Raw genomic sequence first — 23,759 nt, 5'->3', positions numbered from 1 at the left:
TTGCTAACAAGTCTGCAGGAGGAAGGAAGGAGGGTCCTGCTCATCCAAGATATGCAGACATAGGATGCTCCTCACTGCCTTGAAGGAAAACCAAGAGAGAATCGTGGCTCTAACTCACCGGGCTGGGACAGGAGAGGGATGGTGCAGGTCCCAAGCCCTGCCAAGCTGCATGAAAGGGGGCTGGGCAGGCTTACCCAGTTCTTGCTCAGGGAACAGTAAGAGAGAGGTTTGCCCTTACAGCACGGGTGTTCAGACACGTTGGTCTGTACAGCTGGAGCAACCAGTTCAAAATTCGTGGAACTGCGGACACAAAGCCAGGTATTTCTGCCAGCAAACGCTTCCAAGCAGCCCCTGGACTTCGGGAGGATTTGCATCCATGCAAAATATATTCCATGGACTCTACACTGGCGCTGTAAGAGAGCCGACCTCACTCCCACTTCTGTTTGCTCAGCACTCCAGGACAGCACTTCACTTCCCAACTGACTTTCCTTGCTTTTCCTATGGGTTTGTCCTTTGTTTTGCAGGAAAAGCAAATGAGATTAGGCAGAGAGCAGGCAAGGAATGACAAACACCCTTACCTTAGTGCACATCACCCCACGAGACCCATGGCTTTTTAAGCCACACAAGCCATACAGCTTCATTTCCTCCCTCGAATTGTGCTGAGGCCTCTGGCAAAGAGGTAATTTTTATTGACACAGTGTTTGTTTTCTCTCACAGCAAACAAGACAGTGCTGCATTTGCTCGCTGCGAAGCTCATCGACTCCTTGTCAGCTGGATCTGAACTAAATTTCAAAGCAAATCCCTGTCTTCAGGGTTTTTCTCTGGGTGAGGATTCCAGGGCATGTCTGCTCATCCCCAGCCATGTGCCTGCCTGCTGCTGTTACCATGTTCAGCAGGAATATGTCACGTTACCTTGGGTTAATTTAAAGAAATCACAGCAGTTCTGACACCAGTTGCCACCCACTTTATAATCTGTATAGATGCAATTAGAATTGATTGAGCTGCTGCAAACAACCAACGGCAAAACAAAGGTTTCCCACTATATACTTAATTAAGATGATCTATAAATATGGATTAGGTTAAAAGGCCTTTGAGATGCATGTGTGCATCGCAGCTTGTCTGCTAATCCCTCTGAGAGAGGCAGCTGCACCCCAATGCAGGGGGAGCTGGGCTTCAAGACTCCCCATCCCACACATCAGAAGCCCCATGTCCAGGGAAACATCATCAAGCTAGGAACCGAACGTGAAAGGCCTCTCTCAAGGCCAAGAAGGAGGATGCTCCTGTTCACTGCCCTCCCTGTTTGCAGAAGAAGGGGGTTATTTATTTGTTTGCCTATTTTCAAGCTGGTGGTTGCTGTGAGCTTGAGGTGTGGGGTGTTTTCCGCCCCTACAGTGAACGTGCCCACTGGCTCACAGTACACTGCTTGGCTTCAGCTGAGCAGGAACCATGTGTTAAACACATGGCAACTCGTTATTGTCACTCCAGCTGCACCATTGCTCTGCAAACTTTGCCATGAAAAGAAACTGGGGAATTGCTTCAGGTTTTTCTCTGCCCCTCTCCGTGCCCCTGGGACATGCCTGTGATCACGCTCAGCACGACCACTTTACATGGACCTTGTAGAGCAGGAAGGGTGAGGAAGCAGGATGATGGGGACCAGGGCCAGCCCCTACTGAATTTGCTGTCTCCTCAGGAATTTAAATCTCCTCAGTAGCTTTGATTAGTCTGTGAAATTCCAGCTAATTGCTCTGAATTACACCTGTTGTTTGGCTCTGCCTCTCCAGTCCCTACCTGGGGAATGTGGACATTTGGCCACCAGCCTCCAAACTGCCCTTACATTCAGGCTGCTGTGGCCCCCATTCCTGCCTGTCCCCACAGCTACTCATCTTCTGCTGATCTTCTCCCTGGTTTGTCTTCTCCACACGTTCCGTTCCCTCTCCGACTTGGCTCAGTCCAGTCCTGGGGTGTCCTGCTGTCCTTGGCAGCCCTCCCATGTCCTCACAGCAAGCACAGAGCACTTGGCTTCCACAAACTTGGCCATATGGTGAGAAACTCAAACTCACCATTGGGAAGAGGAATAAACCAGAATCTGCCTGGGCAGGACACAGGGGAAGGAGGAGATGCTGGCGGGGCAAATGAACCTGGTTTGGCCAAATGATTTATCCTTCCCTTCCCTTTTTCCCCTCTCTCCAGCCAGGGAAACACTTGAAGGCATCCTGGAGCCAGAGGCTCTGCTGATGGCAGAGCTGATGGGTGGCACAGCTTGCACTAGAGAATACAGACACAGGGTTGGAGGGCTGGGGGGGGAAGAGGAGCAAGAAGGGACAAACCACATCAGGCTCCAGACTGAAACAGCTTTGGGAGCCTCATTTAGAGTGGAAACACCCCAAAGTCCCCGCGTACTCAGCAACTCCTTGCAAGGACAGACCTTTGGCTCCCAGGGATCCAGGTCTGAAATGCTCAGGGCATCTTTGCTTTTAAAATAGTTTACATTCTGTTGGCTATGTGTATCTGGACACAACATCAGAGACACACCTGCTCTTGGTTTCCCTTCACACTTGTACTTGCACACACAGACTCTAAGCCAAAATTAATAAATAGATGGGAATAGAAAATGAATAAATAAGCTGCCTAGGCTGCTTTCATAACCCCCTAAACAAAACACCTTGGTAGCCATCCCGTGATTATTTGTTTTAATTTGGAACTGTAATCATCAATTCTGAGAGTCACGATCCAGGAACGCAGGCGTCTCGCTTTGATTACTCAACAGAGGAACAAGTGGCTCCCCTCAGGATGCTGTGACACGGAAAGCATCCTTCCCTGCCTGTGCTGGTGTGATGTGCAGGCACAGGATGGCTTAGGAAATGCAGTGATGCTGTTGGGTTGGGGCTCTCCAGGGACAAAGTGACTGTAGCAGCTGCTGTGCTGCTGCCAGACCCGTGCAAACGCTTGCTCCAACGACAGAGACAAACTGCACACAGGACCACAGACAGAGTCTTATGTCTGTAACTCCACAGGCTCCTGCTGAGTATGGGAGACAGGGTGTGGGGGTGGATCATTATCAAGCAAATGGCATGCAAAGCAGCACGGAATGTATCCCTCATTCAAAACCCTTCACAGAATACAAGGTTGGAAAAGACTTTTAAGATCATCAAGTCCTTCTGGGGTAGTAAAGTCCTTTCCAGGGTAACCATCCTGACAAGGGCTATCACTTTTTTCCCCTCTTTTTTATGGGACTGAGGGAGGATGGTCAGAACAACAGAATTTTAAAGAATTCCTTAATAAAACACATTCCCCTCTTCTGCTGACAAGTCCCAGCTAAGCCTGATGTCTGTTTTACTTTCAGTGTTAAGACAAGACAACAATGCCATCCCTTCATTTGAGGAGATTTTTGGCAGCTCTCGCATTGTTTACAACAGTAACAGAAATTGGTCTTTGAGAAGTTCTAATTCTTCTGTCATACTCTCACAATGCCTTTATTTGGCAGGGAAAAATATATTTAAATAATAAAGTGGTGACAAAGCGACAAAAGCTGGAAATCAAAGCTAAGTGACAATAGCCTGCACACAGCACAATGGTGTCACCCAGACGAGAGCCTGAAAAAACCCAAACAACAGGAATTTGCATTGTAAATACAGTTCTAACTACAGCAGAGTGCCACTATCTGCCCTGTAATTAATTTCCTTCTCTACCTTCATGCCTCAGACATCTGGAAGTTGTACATCACATCATCAGTAGCAAATCACTCCTGTGGCTTTTTTCCCCTAGCTAATATTGTTCCCAAGCTTCGTATTTCACTCCTACAGTAGAGTTTAGTTACCATATGAATGAGCAGGGCTCTTTAACAACAACCCTGAGCCAGATCATCTCCCAGTGCATCAATGGGCAACTCCATCACTGCAGTGGAGCTGTCCCAGATCTGGAGTGTGGACCAAAGGGAGCTTTGCCTTCCCACCACGGAGACACACGTAACTGCCCGCGTGGCTCTCCCGGTACAGGGGGGAGCGGGGAGGGAGCTCGCTACACACCACGTTTCCCATCCAATTTATGCCTTAACTGCTGAATTAGCAAAGAACAGGGAACTCATTCATCTCCAGGAGGCGAGTAGTAACCACTGCCTCAGAGGAGTGGGCTGCCTCAACCTTCCCTGCCGCATGCCTTCCGCGCATGGAACATCCTCACGATTTATTGGTGCTATTAGCTACTAACAGCAGCAGGCTGCTGCTGGGATAGCTTCTGCTTAAGAAATGATGCCACCAAATGTTAGCAGGAGAAATCAGTGAGTTGGTGCTGAGGAACGTGTGGGATCAGGCTCCCGTGGAGCGCAGGAAGGGCTGCGTTAGCGCTCAGCTGGTGTTTGTGTTACAGGAGCAGCGCGGGAAGGTAAACGCCTGGCTCTGGCTGTCTGCTGCCGTGTCAGGAAGAACTGCTTCTGAAAGCTTCATAGGATTGGTCATGTTTCTAGCGACTTTAGGATGTCTGAAGCTATGAATATTAATGCTGGGCAGATGGGAGCTCCTGAGTTTGTGAATAAGATGGGTAAAGATGGTCTCCCCTCTGAGGGAAGGCTGAGTGAGCTGGGGCTGTTCAGCCTGGAGAGAAGACGACTAAGGGTGGACCTTATTAATGTTTATTAATATCTTATGTATGGGATGCAGGGGGACATGGGCAGCCCCTTTTCAGTGTCTGTGGGGACAGGACAAGGGGCAATGGCTGCAAGTTGGAGCATAGGAAGTTCCGCACCAACATGGGGAAGAACTTTTCCCCAGTGAGGGTGAGGGAGCCCTGGGACAGGCTGCCCAGGGGGTGTGGAGTCTCCATCTCTGGAGAGATTCCAGCCCCGTCTGGACACCGCCCTGTGCAATATGAGCTGGGGAGCTGCTTTGGCAGGTGGCTGGACCCAATGAGCTCTGGAGGTCCCTTCCAACCCCTATGATTCTGTGATTCTATGAAAGATGCTCACGGCCACAAACTCGGTTTGATCTCAGTAAGGAACAGACGTGCTGCAAAACCTCCTGTCTTCCCCCGGCCGTGGCCTCACCCCCTCTGCAGACCCAGGCACTAAGTGATGCCTGAGCCAGCATGAACTGCTTTGGCAGCCCACAGCCCCCGGCAGCGATCGCAGGGCTCAGGGCTGCGCAGCAGCGAAGAAACTGCTTCCTTCTGGAGAACATCAGCGCGGGTCTGACAGCGTCCTGCCGCGGTTTCGCCCCGTGTACTTACTGGGATCACCGTACCCACTGGTACCTCTGCAGCACGGCAGCCAGGCACGTGCAGAGCAGGTTTTGGCAGGTACCAGGCAAGAGCAGATGCTGGGACCTGACATGTCAGGGGAGCTCTGGCCTAGGGAGATTCTGCCTAACTCAGCATTTTGTGTATCAGTGCTCATAGCATTAAACACACGGGCTTTGTCAGGACAGCAGGTTAAACTTGGTGACTCTTTACGGGCAAATGTGAGTGAAAAGCAGCAGGGAAAGGCCCATTTTGCTTTCTAGATGATGGCTTTTATGACAGCTGTTGGATTACTGAGAGGCTGAAGTTCTCTACATTCTGAACTGAGCCTATTTTAAAGATATAAATAGCCTGTAGTGCAAAGTGGGGGTGTGCTATGGACTGGATACAGACTTCTGCATGTCTTAGCACAACAATTTCTTCTGATTGAGCATCTATACAACCCCCTCCTTTTCTCCTTTCCCCATTCAGCGCTACTTAGTATTTAACAGCAGCACTTACAGTGAAAACAGCCTCAATAACCACATTATTCCTGTGAACTTACCTTGCTTGATAGGCTGCCGGTTGGAGAAGGTGAGAGGAGTAACGAGGAATTTGGTTTCAGCCACCTGTACCCAGTGGTGCAGAATTTTTATCGTCCAGACACCGGGTCGCAGGGGCAGATTCAGAGGTGGTTTGTAGTGAGTGAATTCAGCGCTGGATTCAATCAGAATATCGTATGTTGCAGCAATGACATTGACAGGATCCACCCAGATGACAGTGACGGTGACGTTGGGGCCTTTGCCCCACTTCTGCATGCCCACGGGCTCATCTGTCGGCCCCAGGAGGCCTCCAAAGTTCCGGAAGAGCCTTTCCTTGGCGTCCCACTCGGTACCAATCTGAAACAGAAGAGCACACTGCTGTTACTACCAGCTCTGTAAGTACATAAGACCCTTATGCCACATAAGGGCTCTCGAGACACACAGACTGTATCTCATGACATCTATAAAGGATGATGGCAACATGACCTGGGATCCTAATGTGTACAGAAGCTGTGAGACAACCTAGAATGCCAGGCTTGGGGTTCTGGTCCAATTGTCTGCTTCTGATGGATATAAAGGGTTTCTTTAAGAGTCATGTGTATAACAGGCTATAGGAACTCTCCTTTTCCTGCCCATGGAACCAGCCAATAAAGCCTGAACACACAGGGAAAAAACATTACCCATCATCTCCTGGGTCATGAAAACGTGTGACACTATTGAGAGATGGACCCTGCAAAAGAGACGTACATGGTTACTGCTGAGGGCAGGGAAGGGGCTTTTCCTGACTTAGGACAAGTCACATCAGTTCCCTTGCTGCGATGGATCCATGAGCTGCAGTCTCCTTGCGCTCCCCTCCTGCCTGACGTGGGAAGCTATTTCTGGTAAACTCCTTTCTAACTGTCATAACAGTGAGATTGTTTTTTATTTATTCACTAACTAACAGGAAAGCAGCTGAATCACAATCCAGTGTAAATATTTAATGGACCTTTCTTTTTCCTCTTTATATGAATTTTAATGGTTCACCTGTAACCCACGGGATGAAACCAGCTTACGAGCTGTTGCCATTAACACTCGAGCACCTGAAAACAAGCCTCTCTAGACAGGTAGCATGAGAACGCAGTAACTGGTGTTCTCAGGCCAATTGAAAGGCATTTTACTGCCCCAGCACTAAATCCAGCACGGGAGGATGAGGCTGCCCAGTACTGAGCCACTTCCACCAACACTTGAATCGACAAGCTGGTGGGCTGCAGACTCGAAGGTGGTGGTGTTGCTTTTGGAGGAAGCACCTGCCTCGCCTGTCCCATGAGGTCCTGGTCCCATGGACTTAAATCAGAAGGGATCAGTACCAAACACAGAAAGGTTTGAGGGACCCCAGTGGAAGCGAAGAGCAGGAGAGCCCCGTGGCTCTCCTAGGCAAGCACACATCTGACACCATTCCTTGGAGAGACATGTGGATGCTGTGGCCAACCTAGTACTGAAACCCCTCCTAGACCCTCAGGTCTGTTTTGGCCGCCATCTCCAAAGCAGCAGTGCAGGTGACCCAAGAGTTGATCTGTTCCCTGTACAGTGGTGGTCCCAGAGGACCATGCACACATGGACAAGATCCCCTCATATGTAGTTATCGAAGATTTCCCCAACACAGAGCTGTCCCCATCCTTAATTGCCACCTCACAAGGGCATGGTCAGAGCCTGCTTTCCAGAAAGCACAGCAAGTAACTAATTGTAGCTCGTTTGCCCCTCAGATCTTTCTTCAAGATTTAATCCTGTTTGATGAGAATAAATGGTTCCAACATAATGCCAAAATCCCCCCAAATCCATAGGATGTAACAGTGACCTGATGCCTACTCCAACTGGAACCTGGGCTGGAAACTGCCCGGTCCCCAGTCCTTTCTACATAAATCACTGCAGCTGGTGAAGAAACCGCAGGAGAACCAAAAGCAAAAAGCTACAAGGGCAGTAGAATGAAAACTCTAAATCCATCTGTCATCACACAAATTCCTCCCACCGGGCTATGACGCTGCAGAAGGGGAGACAAAACGAGCCTTCCTCTGCTCTGCCATCAAGACAGCAGAAGTGCTGGTGTTTCAGAGGTGTTTCACCTCACACACCAGCTAATCAAACCTGACAGTGTAGCCCAGATATCAGACCCAAGCATCGACTGCCTCGAGGAGCTGTCAGGGCGACTGTCCTGACAAGACCGACTGAGTATGTATGGAAATAAGCTAAGAAAGAAAATTTCCTGACCAGATCTTATCATCTGCTCCACCAGCCTTCACAGAGTGTGGCCATGTCACACCTACCAGAGCACGAGAGACCTGGAAATCATAAAGCCACAGCTCCTGAAACAAATCCGCACCCTCCTGGGCAAAGAAAACCCGACAAGGAAACTCCTTCTACCACATTCAATATTACTGCAGAACTCCTCAAAGCAAGCTTATCTTGTCCTCAAAAGATAAACATTTACCCCATCATACAGCTATTCCCCCCACCTCCAGGTGACATTGCTGGACAGACAGATTGCACAGATGATGTTGAGATGGGGAACGTGGGACAGATGTGTTCACATGCGCAAAGCTGTAGTAGAGTAGAACAGAAAAGCAAAGATTACTTTTATGGGGGAAAACAGTAACAAAAATGTTGGCTGGTTGTTCAGCTTCATGCAGGCATGCTGTTGGGTTCTCTACTGGAAGCCCATCATTACAGCTGAAGGGCAGAAGGGCCAGACAAAGGGATGATTCGCATGCTGGTCCCAACTGCTTCACAGAATCCCAGCCTGGTCTGGGTTGGAAGGGACCTCAAGGATCACAGAGTTCCAACCCCCTGCCACAGGCAGGGACACCAACCTCCAGGCCTGGAGCTGCAGAAGTTTGCCCAGGGCCCCATCCAACCTGGCCTTTAACACCCCCAGGGATGGGGCACCCATCCCCTCTCTCTCAAGAGCAACATCGCTGTTGGGATGTGCAGGTCCATGGAGACACATCTCCATATGGGGCTTGCCTGCTGCCCAGCTGAGGGACACATGGCTGGCAGGACAAGCTGGGTGTGAGCACAGTACTTTCCAAGGGGATCTGGCCTGAAGCCTAGTTAGCAGTTTACACCTCCTGGGTGGCTGAGCTCCTGATACTGAGAGGCCTGGTTTAGAGGCACCACAGCCCTGTCACAGCTTTCACAGCCCCCTCAGACGCCGTACACAGACTTTCACTTTCAAGCAGAACATGGAGTATGGGCTGGAATCAAGCATTAATGACTCTCTCATAAATTAGGAAGGGATGTGGCACAGAAATGGACGTTTTCTACATCATTATTTTAATCACCACGATTTTGAGCTTTGAGGGCTGGCACTGTGCACAGGGTACGGTTGGGAAGCTGGAAGTCTCTCATTGGCTTAAAACTTCTGTTTCTATCTCTGTTCAGTCCCAAGATAAAATTTTCCCAAGATAAATTATGCCTTGATTATGGGTTTGTGTCTCATTGCTCACCACAAACAGGACCATTAGGTTCACACAATGCACACTAATTGCCTGCCACCTAGTTTATTTTATTCTCTGTGATGAATCACAAGTCTTAACAAGACCAGAAATGAACTTTGTGTTCAAGTGATGCACACTGAGCTCAGACTCTTAGTGCTGTACAGCAACTCCACCTTCTGCCCTCCATGGAAAAGCTGCCACGACCCCAGGCTGGCAGGATGCACCCAGTGTGTGCGCTGCACGAGGTGGTTTGAGGAGGCTGGGGAAGTTCCAGGCTGGGAAACCATCTCTCTTGGACCCCCTGTAAGTTTCTGTCACTTTACTGAGCCCGGGATGGAGCGCAGGAGCCGTGTGCTGTGGAACCGCTGCCGTGGCCCTCGCTGGCTGCCAGGCAGCCCAGGAGGCTGGTTTCCTCCCTCTTGTCTCTCTGAGGGGCGTGGTGGAATCTGCCACGTGGGGAGCAAAGCTGGAGGAGCCAAGTGAAGGAGCAGGAAGGGATGACGGGAGAGACCCTCCCGCCTCCGCTGTGGTTTCAGTTCTGCGTTGGGGGTGTCCGGGAGCAGGTTCAATGTGGTATAGATGTGCTCATACTGTTGTTCCCCTGGGTGTGGGCTGGGAGAGGGAAGAAACCTCCCAGCTAAACCATTCAGCTCCCACTTTCACCAGGTGGGTTGTTGAAAACCCAGCAGCTACCTGTTCGTGTGAGCACAGACCCCGAGTTTCATCTCCCGTGCTGAACCTGCGGACGCTGATGTTCCCGTCCCAGCCCAACTGCTGAGCTTGTGTCACACTTGCTGGGCTTGGATGAAGAGGTACTTTTTTAATGAGTAGCAGCAGGCCAGTGGCTTCCCAACCACGCTGAAGCCGAGGAGGTTAATGCTGGATTTGTACCAGGGCAACTGAGAGAATAATTAGGCTCAGAGGCAGAGATGCCTGCAGGCCAAGGGAAGGCAGAACGCAAAATAAACAATTAAGACATGATTAAATGATTTACTTTGTACCTCCTGCTCTTTTAGAATCTGAATCATCTATGAAAGGAGCTGACAATTAAAGACTTTAGGTGAAGGAAAAAGAAAGAAAACAAGCAAGCTGCCACCAAAACTCTTCTGCTGTGCTTCAAAGACGTTTCCTTAGCCTGAACAAGGCTCAGCAGTGATTAAGTCCTTCCCATGGTTTGCACTCACACAGCTTCACTGTGGCACAGCCTACGGAGTGGCCGTGGTCTCCAGGGCCAAGAAGGGCATCTTGTTCATCCCATACGCCCTGGGATCCTCACTGCAGGGCTCGTTTTGGGGGAAGAGAATCTGGTTTGTTTCCAATGGGCTGTGGGAGACCTGGCAAGGGCCAGGAAAAAATCCCAGTCTCAGGTTTTTTCCCTCTCTCTGACTGATGTATTATTTCTACAGGCTTCCACTGGAGCTCTCAAACACTCAGACTTATTTTCACCATGGAATTAGAAACAAAATCTCCCTACTGCTGGCCCAGTTGCTTTCAAAAGATGGACCCAGAGCAGGCATCAGGCTGCAAGGGAGATGAAAAGTACCAAATAAACAGCAGAAATGCTCCTACAAATCACAAGAATTAAAGCTTGTATGACCATTCATCACTGCATGAAATGGCAAGCCTGCATCGGACACATTGATGGATGGAGCACGCTTTCCATCCATCTCTTTAATGGCACATTAGTGTCATGGATTTGCCATGCACACCAAAACACTGAATCCTACCTAGGCATTTCTTAATTGCCCAAGAAGATGGTAATTTATGGACTTGGCCATAATGACTGGAACACATTTGTTCAATCAATTTTATACCTTAATTGAAATTTGTGGCTTAACAAGAAAAATCATGAAATTAACTGCTCAGGCAGTTGCATCTTTAAACCAGAACACAGGTGTCAGGTTCTGTTAGTGGTCAAACTTCCTGATATATTTTAGGGTCCATTTTTTACACTCTGTCAGATCCCCAGACAAATTCCTAGAAGAAATAAGAGTATTTGTGGGAAATCTCAGCCACTTCTGTGATAATTTTCTCTTTTGTGTTCCAGCATCAATACTCTGCTCACATGTGGCACTGGTGCCTGGCTGTCACTAATTCTGTGAGGGTTTTTTCAGCACACTCTGGAGAGGAATGCCTACCACGTCTCCGTTCACACCTGGAGCTGTAGAAAGCCGGTGTTTTTCCCAGGTGTCTCTCACAGCCCTCACCATGATCACAGTCACAGAACTTCTAAGTTACTAAGCCCCTGTGGTAACAGTAAACACCTTTGGCTGGTTCTTAAGTCAGGAGGGAGTGAGGCCCCTCGGAGTGACGTAAGGAGTGGACACGATTCTGAAGGTCTTTTCCAACCTTGATGATTTCTATGAGTGAGAATCTGAACTGGCAGCAGTATCTCCTTTGATGAAGAGGATGTGTGTTACACTAGAGAGCCACTCTCCCCTAAGAATTACATGGAAGTAGAGCTTCCAGCAGTGTCCTGCTGCACCAGCACGCACTCCCTCGTGACCTTCCTCATGGGTGGCTGCAAACACCTACCTCTGAGAACTGCAACCTTCCAAAATCGCTTGGTGGACTCGCGATCTTGAAGACTTTCTTGGGCATCACCCACGTTTCCAAAGTTTCCAGTTTACTGACAGCCAGGTTGGTTGCATGGTGTCTGATCAGGAAGCCTTGGAAACGGTCAGCAAGGAAGTAAAGATGGATGGAAACCGGGTGGCCCATGGGGTAGTATCTGTAAAACAGCACATGCTCATCAGTTACACAAGAGAGACATGAAATCTCCATTTCCTTGGAGCTAATGGCTTAAGAAGCATTGGTTTCAGCGAGAAAATTCACCACTGTACATTAAGAGATTCCAAATGTGTTCATGACTCATTATCTAATATTTTTAGGCTGTTCCAATTACCCTGAAACATAAAAAACGTTACTAAGAATACATGCTCACTTAGAACATCCTCGGAGCACTGAGCTCTTTAGGAGACACCCCTGTGTGCCACAAACCTCCCTTCCCACACTACCCCTTCTGGGTAAGAGCTGCCAGCCAGAGATACACGTCACCAGGCTGCAGCGCGGTTTCGTAGGGCAAACCATGGTCAAGAAGTGTGTCCGTTGCTCCAAATCAGGTGGCCTCCCTTCCCCTCGTTTCCCTGGGGATGGCAGTGGATGCTGTGATGCTGGGTACCCGCCACCTGATGCCCGCTCCCTTCCCCACACACCAACCTGGGCCGTGCGCCGTAGGGTGGCACTGTGGTGAGGGGCACTGGCACCCCAGCCTCTGCTTTAGGGATCCTGGATTTTAGGAAATCAACTTCATACTCCTTAAAGACTTGAGGTTGCTTCTGTTGTGGGTTTTTTTACTCCTAACTAAAAATAAACTGAGAAAGGTCAAACAAACAGGAGAAACCTCTCCTCGGGGGATCTGGGAGCCTGCAGCTACAGCTCAGGTTTAAAGGTGTTGCAGTCACTGTTTCAGATAATTAAAATTTACGGTCAATTGTCTGATACGGCCTCACAAACATCTGTAATGATGTTTGTGTATATATAATTGCATAAATAATTAAAGCTACGCTATTTGTAGCTCTGAAATCAAGTATTTTGCTACTTTACAGCATTGACATTAACTGGGAAACAATGCATTTAAAACCAACCAGTCCCACACCTTCCCAGTCACGTCAGGCCTGTCTGACTCCCCATGCTAGATAACATATCGCAGGACATCAGCACAAAGAGCGAGCCAGGGAGGACTTCCCATTGCATGAAGCCAGCGACACCCAGAAGGAAGCTTCTAGAGCTTGAGAAAAACACAGCCAGACAGGGCACAAACTGGGTCATCACCCATGGACTGAGCAAAACCACAGCAGTGCTGCACAGCTAACACAGGCAACAATCTGACTCCTGTCCGAGAACCGAGGCCTCCTGTTCTATATGTGTGCCCCAGCAAATATTTACAGTATCCTTGAAATAGCCTGAGTAAATTGTCTCTTGGCAGCAGTGAGTAAAAATGCCTGGAGATGGAGAGAAATAAATTAAATCTCAATCCCACGTTCATGTTGCTCCCGCTGAAGATGCTGATACGTGATCTGGTTGGGCATAACGTGGTCTGCAGGGCACAGCTCCCTGGGGCTGGCATTGGGCCGTGGGAGAAATGCAGGCCAGGCAGCTCCTGGTCTCGTGTCTGGCTGCGGGTGGCTGCAGGGGACTGACCCCAGCGGGATGCGAAGCGGTCGAGGCGTCCTGGCAGTGCCGGCAGCAGTGTGAAATGAGCTGGGGTGGTGGCTGCTGCTGGCCCTAAGGACAAGGGTAACAAACTTACCCCTGCTGTGAGAGACACCGAGTCCCGAAAGGGAAAGAGGAAGCACATCTAGAAAGACGCTGTGGGCTCAGGAGAGAAGAGATGCGAATCGTAAACGTGAGACCAGCCCCCCTGCCCTGATTTAGATCAGACGCTGGCTCGCAGCATCTTGCAGGGGCTCAGGGAATTGAAGCCCCTGCTCAGCATCCCTGCTTGAAGCCCTCCCTGCCCGCTGAGGTGAGGGGGCCGTGCTTTATCCCCCAGCCAGCTGCAATTGGCGCAGATGACAAGGCTTCCCTATCTATAACCTGAACAAGCTTGAAAAGCACCTTGAGCTCCTGTGCAACGAGAAGCTCCCCAGAAACGGAGCTGGTTATTGATATAAATCATCATCAGAGCACCAGCAAAAGGAGTTAGCACAAAAGTCATTGTTGAGATTATTTCAGGACTGGTCATACATAACTCCCAGCGGCCCTGCTGCCTTCGCTCTGCAGGACAAATGACCCAGGACTTCTTTAGGTCTGCTTTTATTTCATGTAAGGCATGCGACTAGTGATTATTTCTATCTAATTGTTATTGATCTGTTATTGCTTTGCACCAGTAACCTTTACTGGCAAAGCTGTAATGGGAATCTGGATCGCTTATTGCTACGTCTTTCTAAATGGGACACTGCTCAGCACTTCACAGCTATGGAGGAAGGTCAAGGCACACACGGGTCCTGCTGCAGAACGTAAGAGGAGTCAAATCTGTCCATCAGAGCACAAGGACCATTGCCAGCCTGTGCTGACTTAGGCTGATAGGATAAAGAAAGGCCGGGCCCAAAGAAAGCCATGCTGAAAGAGGAACCGAGAGACTCCAAAGGAAGGCTGTAAAAGATGAACCCTCTCTGCTCTGAACATCAACAGCTTTGGATGTGTTTGCAGGCAGCAAACATCTGTGCAGGTATCCAGTTCTTCCTTCAAATCCCTTTACTGTGAATTCTCCTTTGCTAGGCTTCCTGGTGCAAAAGGTGTCTGGAATAGAGGGGGGTGTCCCTGGAATACAGGGTCCCTTTAAAGAATAAGGACCTGTATTTGCTGTACATACATATGTATTCATACAGGCATACATTTATTTATTTGATGCTACTGGATCCCACCAGTTACACCACTTTTGGGACAGAGAGCTGCACCAAGCTGGCAAACCGAGCTCAAGCAGGTGCTGCTCTGTATGCAGTGTGTGCACCCAGGGGAGCAAACGAGGCCCACGAACCTGCTTGTGTTCAGATTAATGCTGAAATCCTGTGCTCTGCTTTTGGTAAGCATAATGGAGGTGAACATGACCTCTGCTGCAATCACACGGAGGGTTGAGGAGCCGCAGGTATAATACACTGGCTGGAATTAATCAAGGAAACGCAGCAGTGGGGTAGCACTGCCTAACTGGGTCCTGTCAGTCTTCATCAGGCTGGAGAGCAGCTCCTTAAAAGTGCAGCAAACAGGTCACCGAATGTCAGCCCTGAATAACCAACGCCTTATTACAGGCATAAATACTCCTGGAAACAAGCGCTGTGCACTTGCAGCCTGGCCCTGCGTGTGATGGTTGGCTCCTCTCCAACCAGGAGAACCTCTGCCAGCGCTCGGCAGTCGGTCCGTGTCCTGTGGAACACCCGGAGACAGACAGACAGACTCAGACTAACCTGCAGCTGTTGTCCCCAGCAGTGTGGAAGGAAGTCTCGGCTCTCCGCAGCCCCAGGCGGGCGAAGGAGTGGTACATGGTGAGGGCGACGTCGCTGAGGGTGTGCAGCCCGTCGGGCTCATCGTACGCGTTCTCCCAGTAGGACCGCAGGCCAGGTGTGCCAGACGGGTAGTTGCCGTACAGGTAGTAGTCCAACTGGCCAATTATCTCTTGGTTTACAACAGCTTCGAACTTGCGGGCAAAGAAGGTTGGCCTGGCAGTCTGCTGTGGGGACAGGAAAGGATAGGACCCCGGAGTGAGTCCCTCTTTTCAGCCATGACGCTTCGTCCTAAGCAACAGGTTGGAGTTGAGGACATGAACTGGTTCTCCCCAGGGGCAAAGGTGGCTTAAGAGGTCACCTTTGTGACCACTTGTCATTACAAGTGTCATTAAAATGACAAAATTACTCAATGAAAACGTGTCACCCTCAGGTGCTGCCTGCTGTCCCTCCCTGTCCTGCTCCAGAAGGCTCTCCACGTGCCAGAGAGTGGGCAATGCTCTCCCAACCACTGTGTCAGCCTGGGGACAGCGTGTGTGATTGGTGGCCAGGTAGGCAAAGTGTCTGTGGAGCAGGGGCTCAGCCAAGGCAGAGCAGCATTTTGTGTGCATGGATCTGCTTCCACGAGGTGGTACGAGGGCTCTGGGAGAGGTGCCACCCGTGGCTGCGGTGTCTCAGCCCCTGACCCTACAGATTGTTGCTCTGCACTTGACACAGCCCTGGGTATCTCACCGGTCTGTATGCTGCTCGACTGCCATTAGCTTTTAAGAAAGGCTTTTAAGAAGCCTTTGGTTGGCCTTCCTTTGTGCCTCAGTGGACACCATGAGCCAGCCTTCTGGTGCTCCCTGCTCACCCGAGGGGCTCTCACGCACCCGGCAAGCACCACAGGTTGCCTTCCCACACTCTGCTTCTGAACTTCCCCTCGCAGCTCAGTTTACCCGACTGCTTTCTGAAATGCTGCTGTGGGACGTTCTCCCAGCCTGGAGCAGCCCAGCCCTGCAGCCCAGCAGGATTCTAACGCTTTCCATGGGCTCTGTGCTGCTGCCTTCCCTGGGACCCATGCTGAGCCTCGCTCAGATCATGTCTCATTGGCTCCTTCTGCCAGCGCTGGCTACAGGCGCACGGCGGGCAGAGAGAAAAGCTCTCTGTTTGGGAGCAGGCATCATTTCTGTGCATTTCCCCGTCCCACACAGAGCCCGAACAAACACGCTTTATGCAGGGAACCCCAAGGAGCTACAGGGCTGGAATGGCAAATCTGGTGACCTGGGAACAAGTGGCTGTTCATTCCAAACACAGGATACACAGCCCAGATGCAGTCTGGAGACCCAGCGCGCCCTCGAGCACAAGGATTTGTTCTCATGTCTGCCTCGAGGAAGCTGCTCCACAAAGGAACGATTAACAGTTTGGAGGCAGTCCTGCCAAGCCTGGGTGATCCCAACCTCTGCCCCCAAAATCAGGAGATAAGCTTAACTGTGTTTAGTTTCATGTTGATGAATAGGATCACTAAAACTGATTTGCCTTGAGCTACGTAAGCCTCTAGCAGGCACTCCAGCCAACTTGTAAGCTTTCTTCAAAGATGAAACCCACTGCTTTTATACAAGAGGCAGGAGCTTCATGAAATCACAGAAGCACCTGAGCTGGAGCTTTGGAAAAAACCCTTTGCAACAAATCCAGAAGCGTTGCCAAGGAGTATCAGTACAGCAAGAGATGCACCAAGCTTCCCTCTCTGCACAGCAATCCCCAGTGCCAAGTACCACAGAGAGCTGCTTCGTGACCTCACCACGCAGCAGTAGGGCTTAAGGGCCAAAATGCAGGAGAACCAATATTTATTCTCCTGAAATTAAGAGCAGAGCTTCCTCACACCTCTTTCTGCACCGTGCTAGCTGGGGTGAAAGCCTCTGCCCCACTCCCTGCTGCACTCTGGCAGTCCCCCACCCCCAGCAGAGGGGAAGAGCTGCTCTCTGGGTACCAGCACCAAACTGCTTCGGTTACCTGGAATCGGTGGAAGTCTGCTGGCTTGAAGTCGTTTGGGGAACAGCCACACCAGTCCACAATGTGCTTGTACTGACACTTACAGCCGAGCTTACGGTTCCAGTTCGTGATGCGCAAGTTGTTGTCCACCATGGAGTCACAGTACGGGCTGTTCTCCAGGACAGTGTGAAAGAAGGACTGCAGGAGGGACAGAGCACATGAGGACATTCAGATGTACAGATTTCCATCTTCTCCTTCACTTAATTTCTTTCAAAATGACTGGTTCACAAGCTCTGTCCTTGTGCCCTACATGCAAGGCACTCCACATGTTGGCATTCCATGGAGCAGGAGCTATAGCACGCTGTAGCCCTGGCTGAACTGCAACTCCACACAGCTGAGGCTTGCCAAAACAATGCAGCACAGCATAACTGCCCTTCCCCAGTGACCAGCTTTGGGCACTGGGAGGCCAAAGGACTCCAGGAAAGGCACCAGTGCCAGGGATTAATTTATTCTTATTGCAGCAGTTCTAAGTAATTCCCATTATCTCCTTTCTCTAAGATACTTCCTGGCCTAACAGCTTTAGGGCTGTTCATCCAAGCCACGTGCTAATGGTGTAACTCATGTTGTTTCTCCAAGACAACTCTCAAGCCTTCACCATCACCCCAGCCACTATGACAAACACGGAGCCTCAGACAGCTCTTCAGCTCTTCCCTGGGTGTCTCCATCTCCAGTGCTCCGAAACGCCCGGCTAGCTGAGCGGCCTGGCTCTGGCCACACCGCTCAGCCCAGGCTCCAGAAGGACGTTCTACCTCCTGCAATTACATCTGAAACCATAAGTCTTTATTTGCTGACTCAAGGCAGCAGGGAATTCCTATTGGGCTCTCCTAATTACATCCCCATAGTATCAGCTATTACATAAATCACGTGTAACAGGCAGCACTACAGCGGGTTACCGGGTCAGTGAAGGCTGGGTAGTTTTAAGCACCCAGCTCTGCATCTTGCAAAGGAAACCTTGCAGAGAGAAGCTATGGAATGCCATCAAATTTAGCCCTCTTAGAGACGATTTCTGGAGCAGTGACTTCTCTTTAAAATCAGCAATAGTAAGACCTATAAATAACCAGCATAACATTAGCATGGCTGGCCCCCAAATAATCCCCCTACCCTTTTTAATGTTAAATGACAGCCCAGTGAATATGGATTTTATGCTTGAACTGCTTGGCTAAACCCATAAAGGCATCCATTCTCATTCAAGCGAGAGGGGAAAAAAAAACCCTCCCCAATTACCCATTGCCCTGTGTCCTTCCATAATGATACAGAAATTTCTCTGAGATAATGGATGAAAAGGTTATCAGAGTTGATAGAAAAGGTGATTTTTAACTGAAACGGGATTAAAGCAAGATTTTTCCACATGTGTGTGGAATAATAAACCCCTATCAGAAGATGACAAGTGCTGTGCTCCACTGCAAGCTAATAAGCCCTAGATTTGCAAGATGGGTCTCATCAGTCCCTCAAAACATTCAGGGGCCACTAGCAGGGGAAGGAAGTTCTTGTTTTAAAGACAGTCATCAGCTCTTCCTTGGGATGGCTGCACACTACGTGCCCTGGGAGCCTGAGGAGCCAGGGGAGCGCTGTCTGTACCTGCCTGACAACCCGCCAGGCGCCGTGCTCTATCTGGAGATAACACACGTCTCCCTGACACGCTGCCGCACGCGAGACGACAACCCATCCTGGTCTGCGCTCTCCTTCTGCATCACTTGGAGCCAGAGCGACTCCTGAGTGATGGAAATGATTTGTGACTGTGCCTGCTAGCTGAGTTTGGAAGGAACAATAAACCTTTGTTTGCAGGGTTTATTTTTAAAGGAAGAGGCTGGATAATAGTGAGGAAAGCTACTTAAGAAGACAATTCGCCATCTCTAATAGCCTTCAAAGGTTTTGTGGAAGAACAATCTGCAAGCAAATGGCAGCTGGATTTTTGGTTGTTTCATAATAAATTAGTAGGCTTAGAAGCATAAACCAGAGCCACTCCTCCAAAAAACATCCCACAGACAAAGCAAGCAACTCAACAACTGCAAAAATTGTTCTGACACTAAAGGCCTTGTTCATCATGGGGGCAAAATCCTCATTGCCCACTGTGGGATGGTCTGAAGCCCACCAGAAGCAGGAGAAAGCCCCTCCGACTCAGCAGATCTTTGGGACAAGCACAGACCTTGTGGCTTTGAGCGCAGAGTGGGACAGCTCTGAATTCACATACCTCAGCAGGAAGCAACGTGTACGAGTAAAACCTCTTCATCTTGGTTACCAGATCGTCGTTAGAAAAAGTGACATACTCCACAAACTTCCTGTTGAGGAGGAACCAGTCCGAGCCTCCATCCACCGCGATTCCTTCGGGGATCCTCCGGTCCCCCAGGCGCCACATGTGGGTGTCGCACTCCAGGAAGAGCCGGTCCAGGCCCTGTTTCCTGATGAATCTGAGGGAACACAAAGGTGGTCATGAAAAGTTAATTTGTATTTTGTTATCATCACCAGCTCAATAAATAAATAAGTTACTCTCTCAAACAAAACTGGATCAAAAGGCCCATCAGCGATACACTCGGTTTACCAAGGCAAGGCTCACAGACTGCTTTCAAACCTCATCTACACCTCTCACTGTCCTAAGCCAGAACAGAATCACAAGGTTGGAAAAGCCCTTAAAGATCACTGAGTCCAACCATTCCCATCCTATGCTAACCCACATCTCTAAGTACCTCATCTACCCTTTCTTTAAACACATTGGTGTTTAAGAACAGTGCCAGTTACAGAGCTGTACAGCCCAGAAATCCACTGGGGCCACGAATTCTTGGCAAGCTACTGCAGAAGAACCATAACCCAACTGGGAACTAAGCACACCCTGTGTGATAGGCTCCTGCCTCAAAATAACAAGCAGAGGCTTTGCAAACCAGCAAGCCGAGCATAAAGGCAAAATGACCAATTTTCTCCTGTGTTGTTATTGCTGGGATCCTTCTATTGGGGTATAGTTAATTAGGAAGAAATACAATTGCATCACTCTCTGCAGCAGAATGGGTATGCTTGCTCCATTTTCAGGTCTACAGGGAACAATGTTTGGTTATTGCTGAACCATGAGTAAGAAGAGCGGCTGCAGAACCGTGCAGTGATGGGAATGAATTGTTTGAGAGCGATACAAGAAGGGAAAAAAGAGTTGGAAAATCAACCTGTGTTTAAAACCACCCTGGACTGGATGCCCACATGTGTTGTGAGACTGTCCAGTCCAAGTCTGTGTTTGTTAATCCATATACACGACAAGGGGGAATGGATTAAAGCTAAAGGAAGGAAGGTTCAGATTAGATATTAGGGGGAAGTTTTTTACAGAGAGAGTGGAGAGGGGCTGGAACAGGCTTCCCAGAGAGGGGGTGGGTGCCCCATCCCTGGGGGGTGTTTAAGGTCAGGTTGGATGGGGCCCTGGGCAACCTTGTGTAGCTCCAGGCCTGGAGGTTGGGGTCCCTGCCTGTGGCAGGGGGTTGGAGCTCTGTGATCCTTGGGGTCCCTTCCAACCTGGACCAGTCTGGGGTTCTATGATTCAGCAGTATTCCCCCAAAAGGAAGCAGGGTGGCCCTGAGGGATCACACACCTTCGCACGCAAGGCCAAGCACAGTCTGTAGTTGCTGCGCTGAATGCATCCCAGAGTGATAGTAACGTTGTAGTAACTACCACCCACAAGACCTGGCATGTCACTGGGGTAAGAACTGCAGATTAACAGGAGCCACAGCACCTACAGTGAGGAGGACATTGGGATCCCTCCTGAGCAGCACAAACCTACCCTGGTGTTCTCAGAAGCATCCTGGGGTTACAAGTCAGGGTGACATTTCAATGGTCCTCAAACAACGTAACAAAGAAGGAGAAGGAAGGAAAGCTCAGGAACACCACCAGAGCTTCCGGACCTCCGCATGCGGCAGCGTGTTAACCCCATGGGCCAACTCCCTGGCTCCAGCTTTGCTCTACCCCAATCACAGAGCCTGGGTGCAATTATGAAATGGTGCATATTAATTTTCAAAAGGACTGTAAATGGCTTCAGGGTCTATGTCCTACTGATAGCTACGTCTCTCCTCCCAGCAGGAGACGAGCAGCTCCTCTGTTAACACAACGGTGCAGAAAATGCCTAGATGAGAGGGGAGAAATTTTTCTTCCCATGAACAAGTTTCTAATTTCATGTTCCATTATGAAGGATAATAGAAAAGTCTTGCAATTTTAATGCACTGCTCTGGAATGTAATCTTCAAATTCAATATTTATGCAGTTATCTCCAAATCAAATATTAATGTGCCTGAAAGTTTGGTCATTTATTTATTTTCCCTCAAAACTAAACGCTCATTTGAGTTAATTATTTTAAGAAAATAACAGAATTTTATCGCCCATATTTAAATAGGAATGTAAAGCTCTTTTCCATGAAATAATTTCTTTCAACTGCTATCTCTACCAATTTATCACCCTTTATTCTTGTTCTCAAACAGAAGTTCCTTTGACTGCAACAGAAACTCCCAAACAAAAAAAAAAACCCCAAGCACTTGAGCTGTTAAAACCCCTCTCTCTCTGCAGACTCCCCCAGCCTGCGCTGCCTGACAGGGTCACAGTGAGTCCAGAAAGCTCAGCTATACAACGTCAGCCTTCCTGCCTGAGGTTGGCAGCACAAGGGGATGGCCACACTCAAGATGAGAAGGTCCCACCAAATCCAGCCTCACAGCTTCATGTTTTCCATAAGAGCTGTCAGGCTCCTCCTATGTATCTGTCCCGGTTCTGTGACTGTTCTGAGCTAGTGGCTTGGACAAGCACATCTCAGCATATCAAATAAAACACAACAGTTCCTGGGACCGTGAGTGTTTTCATGACAAAGCTCAGTCCTACACACCTTTAGTAGTAAATAGTAGTAAAAAACCTACATCTTTCCTAATAAATATTGTTGCTCAATTACTTAATATCAGCAAAAATGTCACAGATATTGCCCTTCTGGGTCGTTTTTCCCAGGGGAAACCATAGAGCAGCTCCAAGACCCCCCACTCCTGAATGCTCCTACTTATGCCGCACAACAGCCAGAGAATTCGCTGTTCCCTGGTTTCCACAGTCCATGAATGAACAAAGCTTTCTGAAGTATCTGAGGCTTTCAGCTTGTCTGAAAGGTTTTTGCCTGGAAAGAATGTATTTTTTAAGGTAAAAAGGTTTCTTCCTAAATGTTTCTGTTCCCGGCCTCTTGCCTAGAAAACCTCCTATCGACATTTCACCGTTGCCCCGATCAGGAGCCCATCATCATCACTCACCATACAAGAATAAGAACTGTGAATAAAGTAACACACCAGCAAAACAATTCATCACAAGCTGGAAGTCAACATCAAAGCAAGGATCTGCAGAGCTGGGAGCTCCCAGAGCACCACCTCTGCCTTCTCCTTGGTGTATGAGGACAACCCCTGCATATTGTTTGGCCTCTACCTGCTCCTCTTTTAACAAAATGTGAAGAAGTCAGCCAGTTTTGGTGGGAAAAGCCAAGTAAATATTTTCCCAGATGAGAAACACGAGTGGCTCTTGCCAGCAGTGTTTGCAGAGCCACCTCAGAAACACTGACTGGAGTCAATCAGTCAGGAAGCATAAAACAATAACTTGCAATTTAGGTGACCAAGTAGAAAGCTCAGAACAGTAATTTGACAATCTCAAGTGCAACACTTGCAACAAGTAATTTGTGAGCAATCTCCAGGCTATGATATATCCCCATAAACCAGTGGCTGAGGAATTCCTTGCAAGAGGCAAGTCCATGAAACCCAAACCCCCACTGCGCAGGTTGCTCCCCTGTCTGCTGCAGGCCAGAAGTCCTGGTCTCCTGCAGCTACATGACAAATTTCTAGTTGACTGTGACACAACCCATTCCCATGAAGGGTTACACAGGATTAAACCCCCCCTGAAATAATTAACAGCTGGCTGTTCAATCACCATGCCTCCCCACACCAGATAGACATCTGCTTTTCTAAGGATATGATCCTGCTGTACGTTTCCCAGGGCCAATTCTTGTCATGCCAAAAGCCTCCAGAGCTGACTCCCTGCTCCCAAAACAGAGTTGAAGCTTGGAAAGGGGAATGATGTCAGAAAGAAACAGCACCCACTCAGTCTGTCAAGATGAGGAAGATTTCCTGCTGGTGTAACAGGCAGCACGCAGAAAGCACGGGATGCACAATTCCAAAGGCTACAGGAAACCTTTCAGGACAGAGAAGACCTCTCAGGACAAAGAAGACCTCTCAGGATAGACAAAACTTTTCAGGGCAGACAAAACCTTTCAGGATAGATAAACACAATGGAAGAAAAGAGGGAGAAATACAAATTGCAGCCTGCTTCCTGATGCGTTTAAACTGCAGCACCCTGAATGCAGATGTTGTGAGGTCAAAAGCAGAACTTCTTATCTTTCTTTAATTCCCTTGCTCTAAAGAAAACTCTGCCAATGCAATACTTCCCTAACGATCCCCTGGGCTTTAATGCCATCGCACAAACATCAGCAACCTCACCAAGAAGTTCTCCCTTGACCAGATCTGCTTC

The 23,759-nt window shown here is 49.2% G+C and overlaps 1 protein-coding gene across 1 annotated transcript in view; it reads right to left on the bottom strand.

Annotated features, from left to right (window-relative positions):
- The window catches only part of XYLT1 (xylosyltransferase 1), a gene marked incomplete at its 5' end in the record, with an annotated part of 154,266 nt that overhangs the window by 2,477 nt on the left and 128,030 nt on the right, over positions 1 to 23,759 (bottom strand). Inside the window, 5 exons of the mRNA XM_084271336.1 lie at positions 5,774 to 6,107; positions 11,756 to 11,951; positions 15,187 to 15,449; positions 17,215 to 17,391; positions 19,445 to 19,661. Coding sequence (XP_084127462.1) covers positions 5,774 to 6,107; positions 11,756 to 11,951; positions 15,187 to 15,449; positions 17,215 to 17,391; positions 19,445 to 19,661 — 1,187 coding nt within the window. The remainder of the gene's footprint in view (positions 1 to 5,773; positions 6,108 to 11,755; positions 11,952 to 15,186; positions 15,450 to 17,214; positions 17,392 to 19,444; positions 19,662 to 23,759) is intronic.

The sequence above is a fragment of the Gallinula chloropus genome (assembly GCF_964237585.1).
Source record: "Gallinula chloropus genome assembly, chromosome: 15".
Lineage (NCBI taxonomy): Eukaryota > Metazoa > Chordata > Aves > Gruiformes > Rallidae > Gallinula > Gallinula chloropus.
The sequence above is the reverse complement of the archived record's forward strand: the minus strand, read 5'-3'. Positions and strand labels throughout refer to the sequence as shown.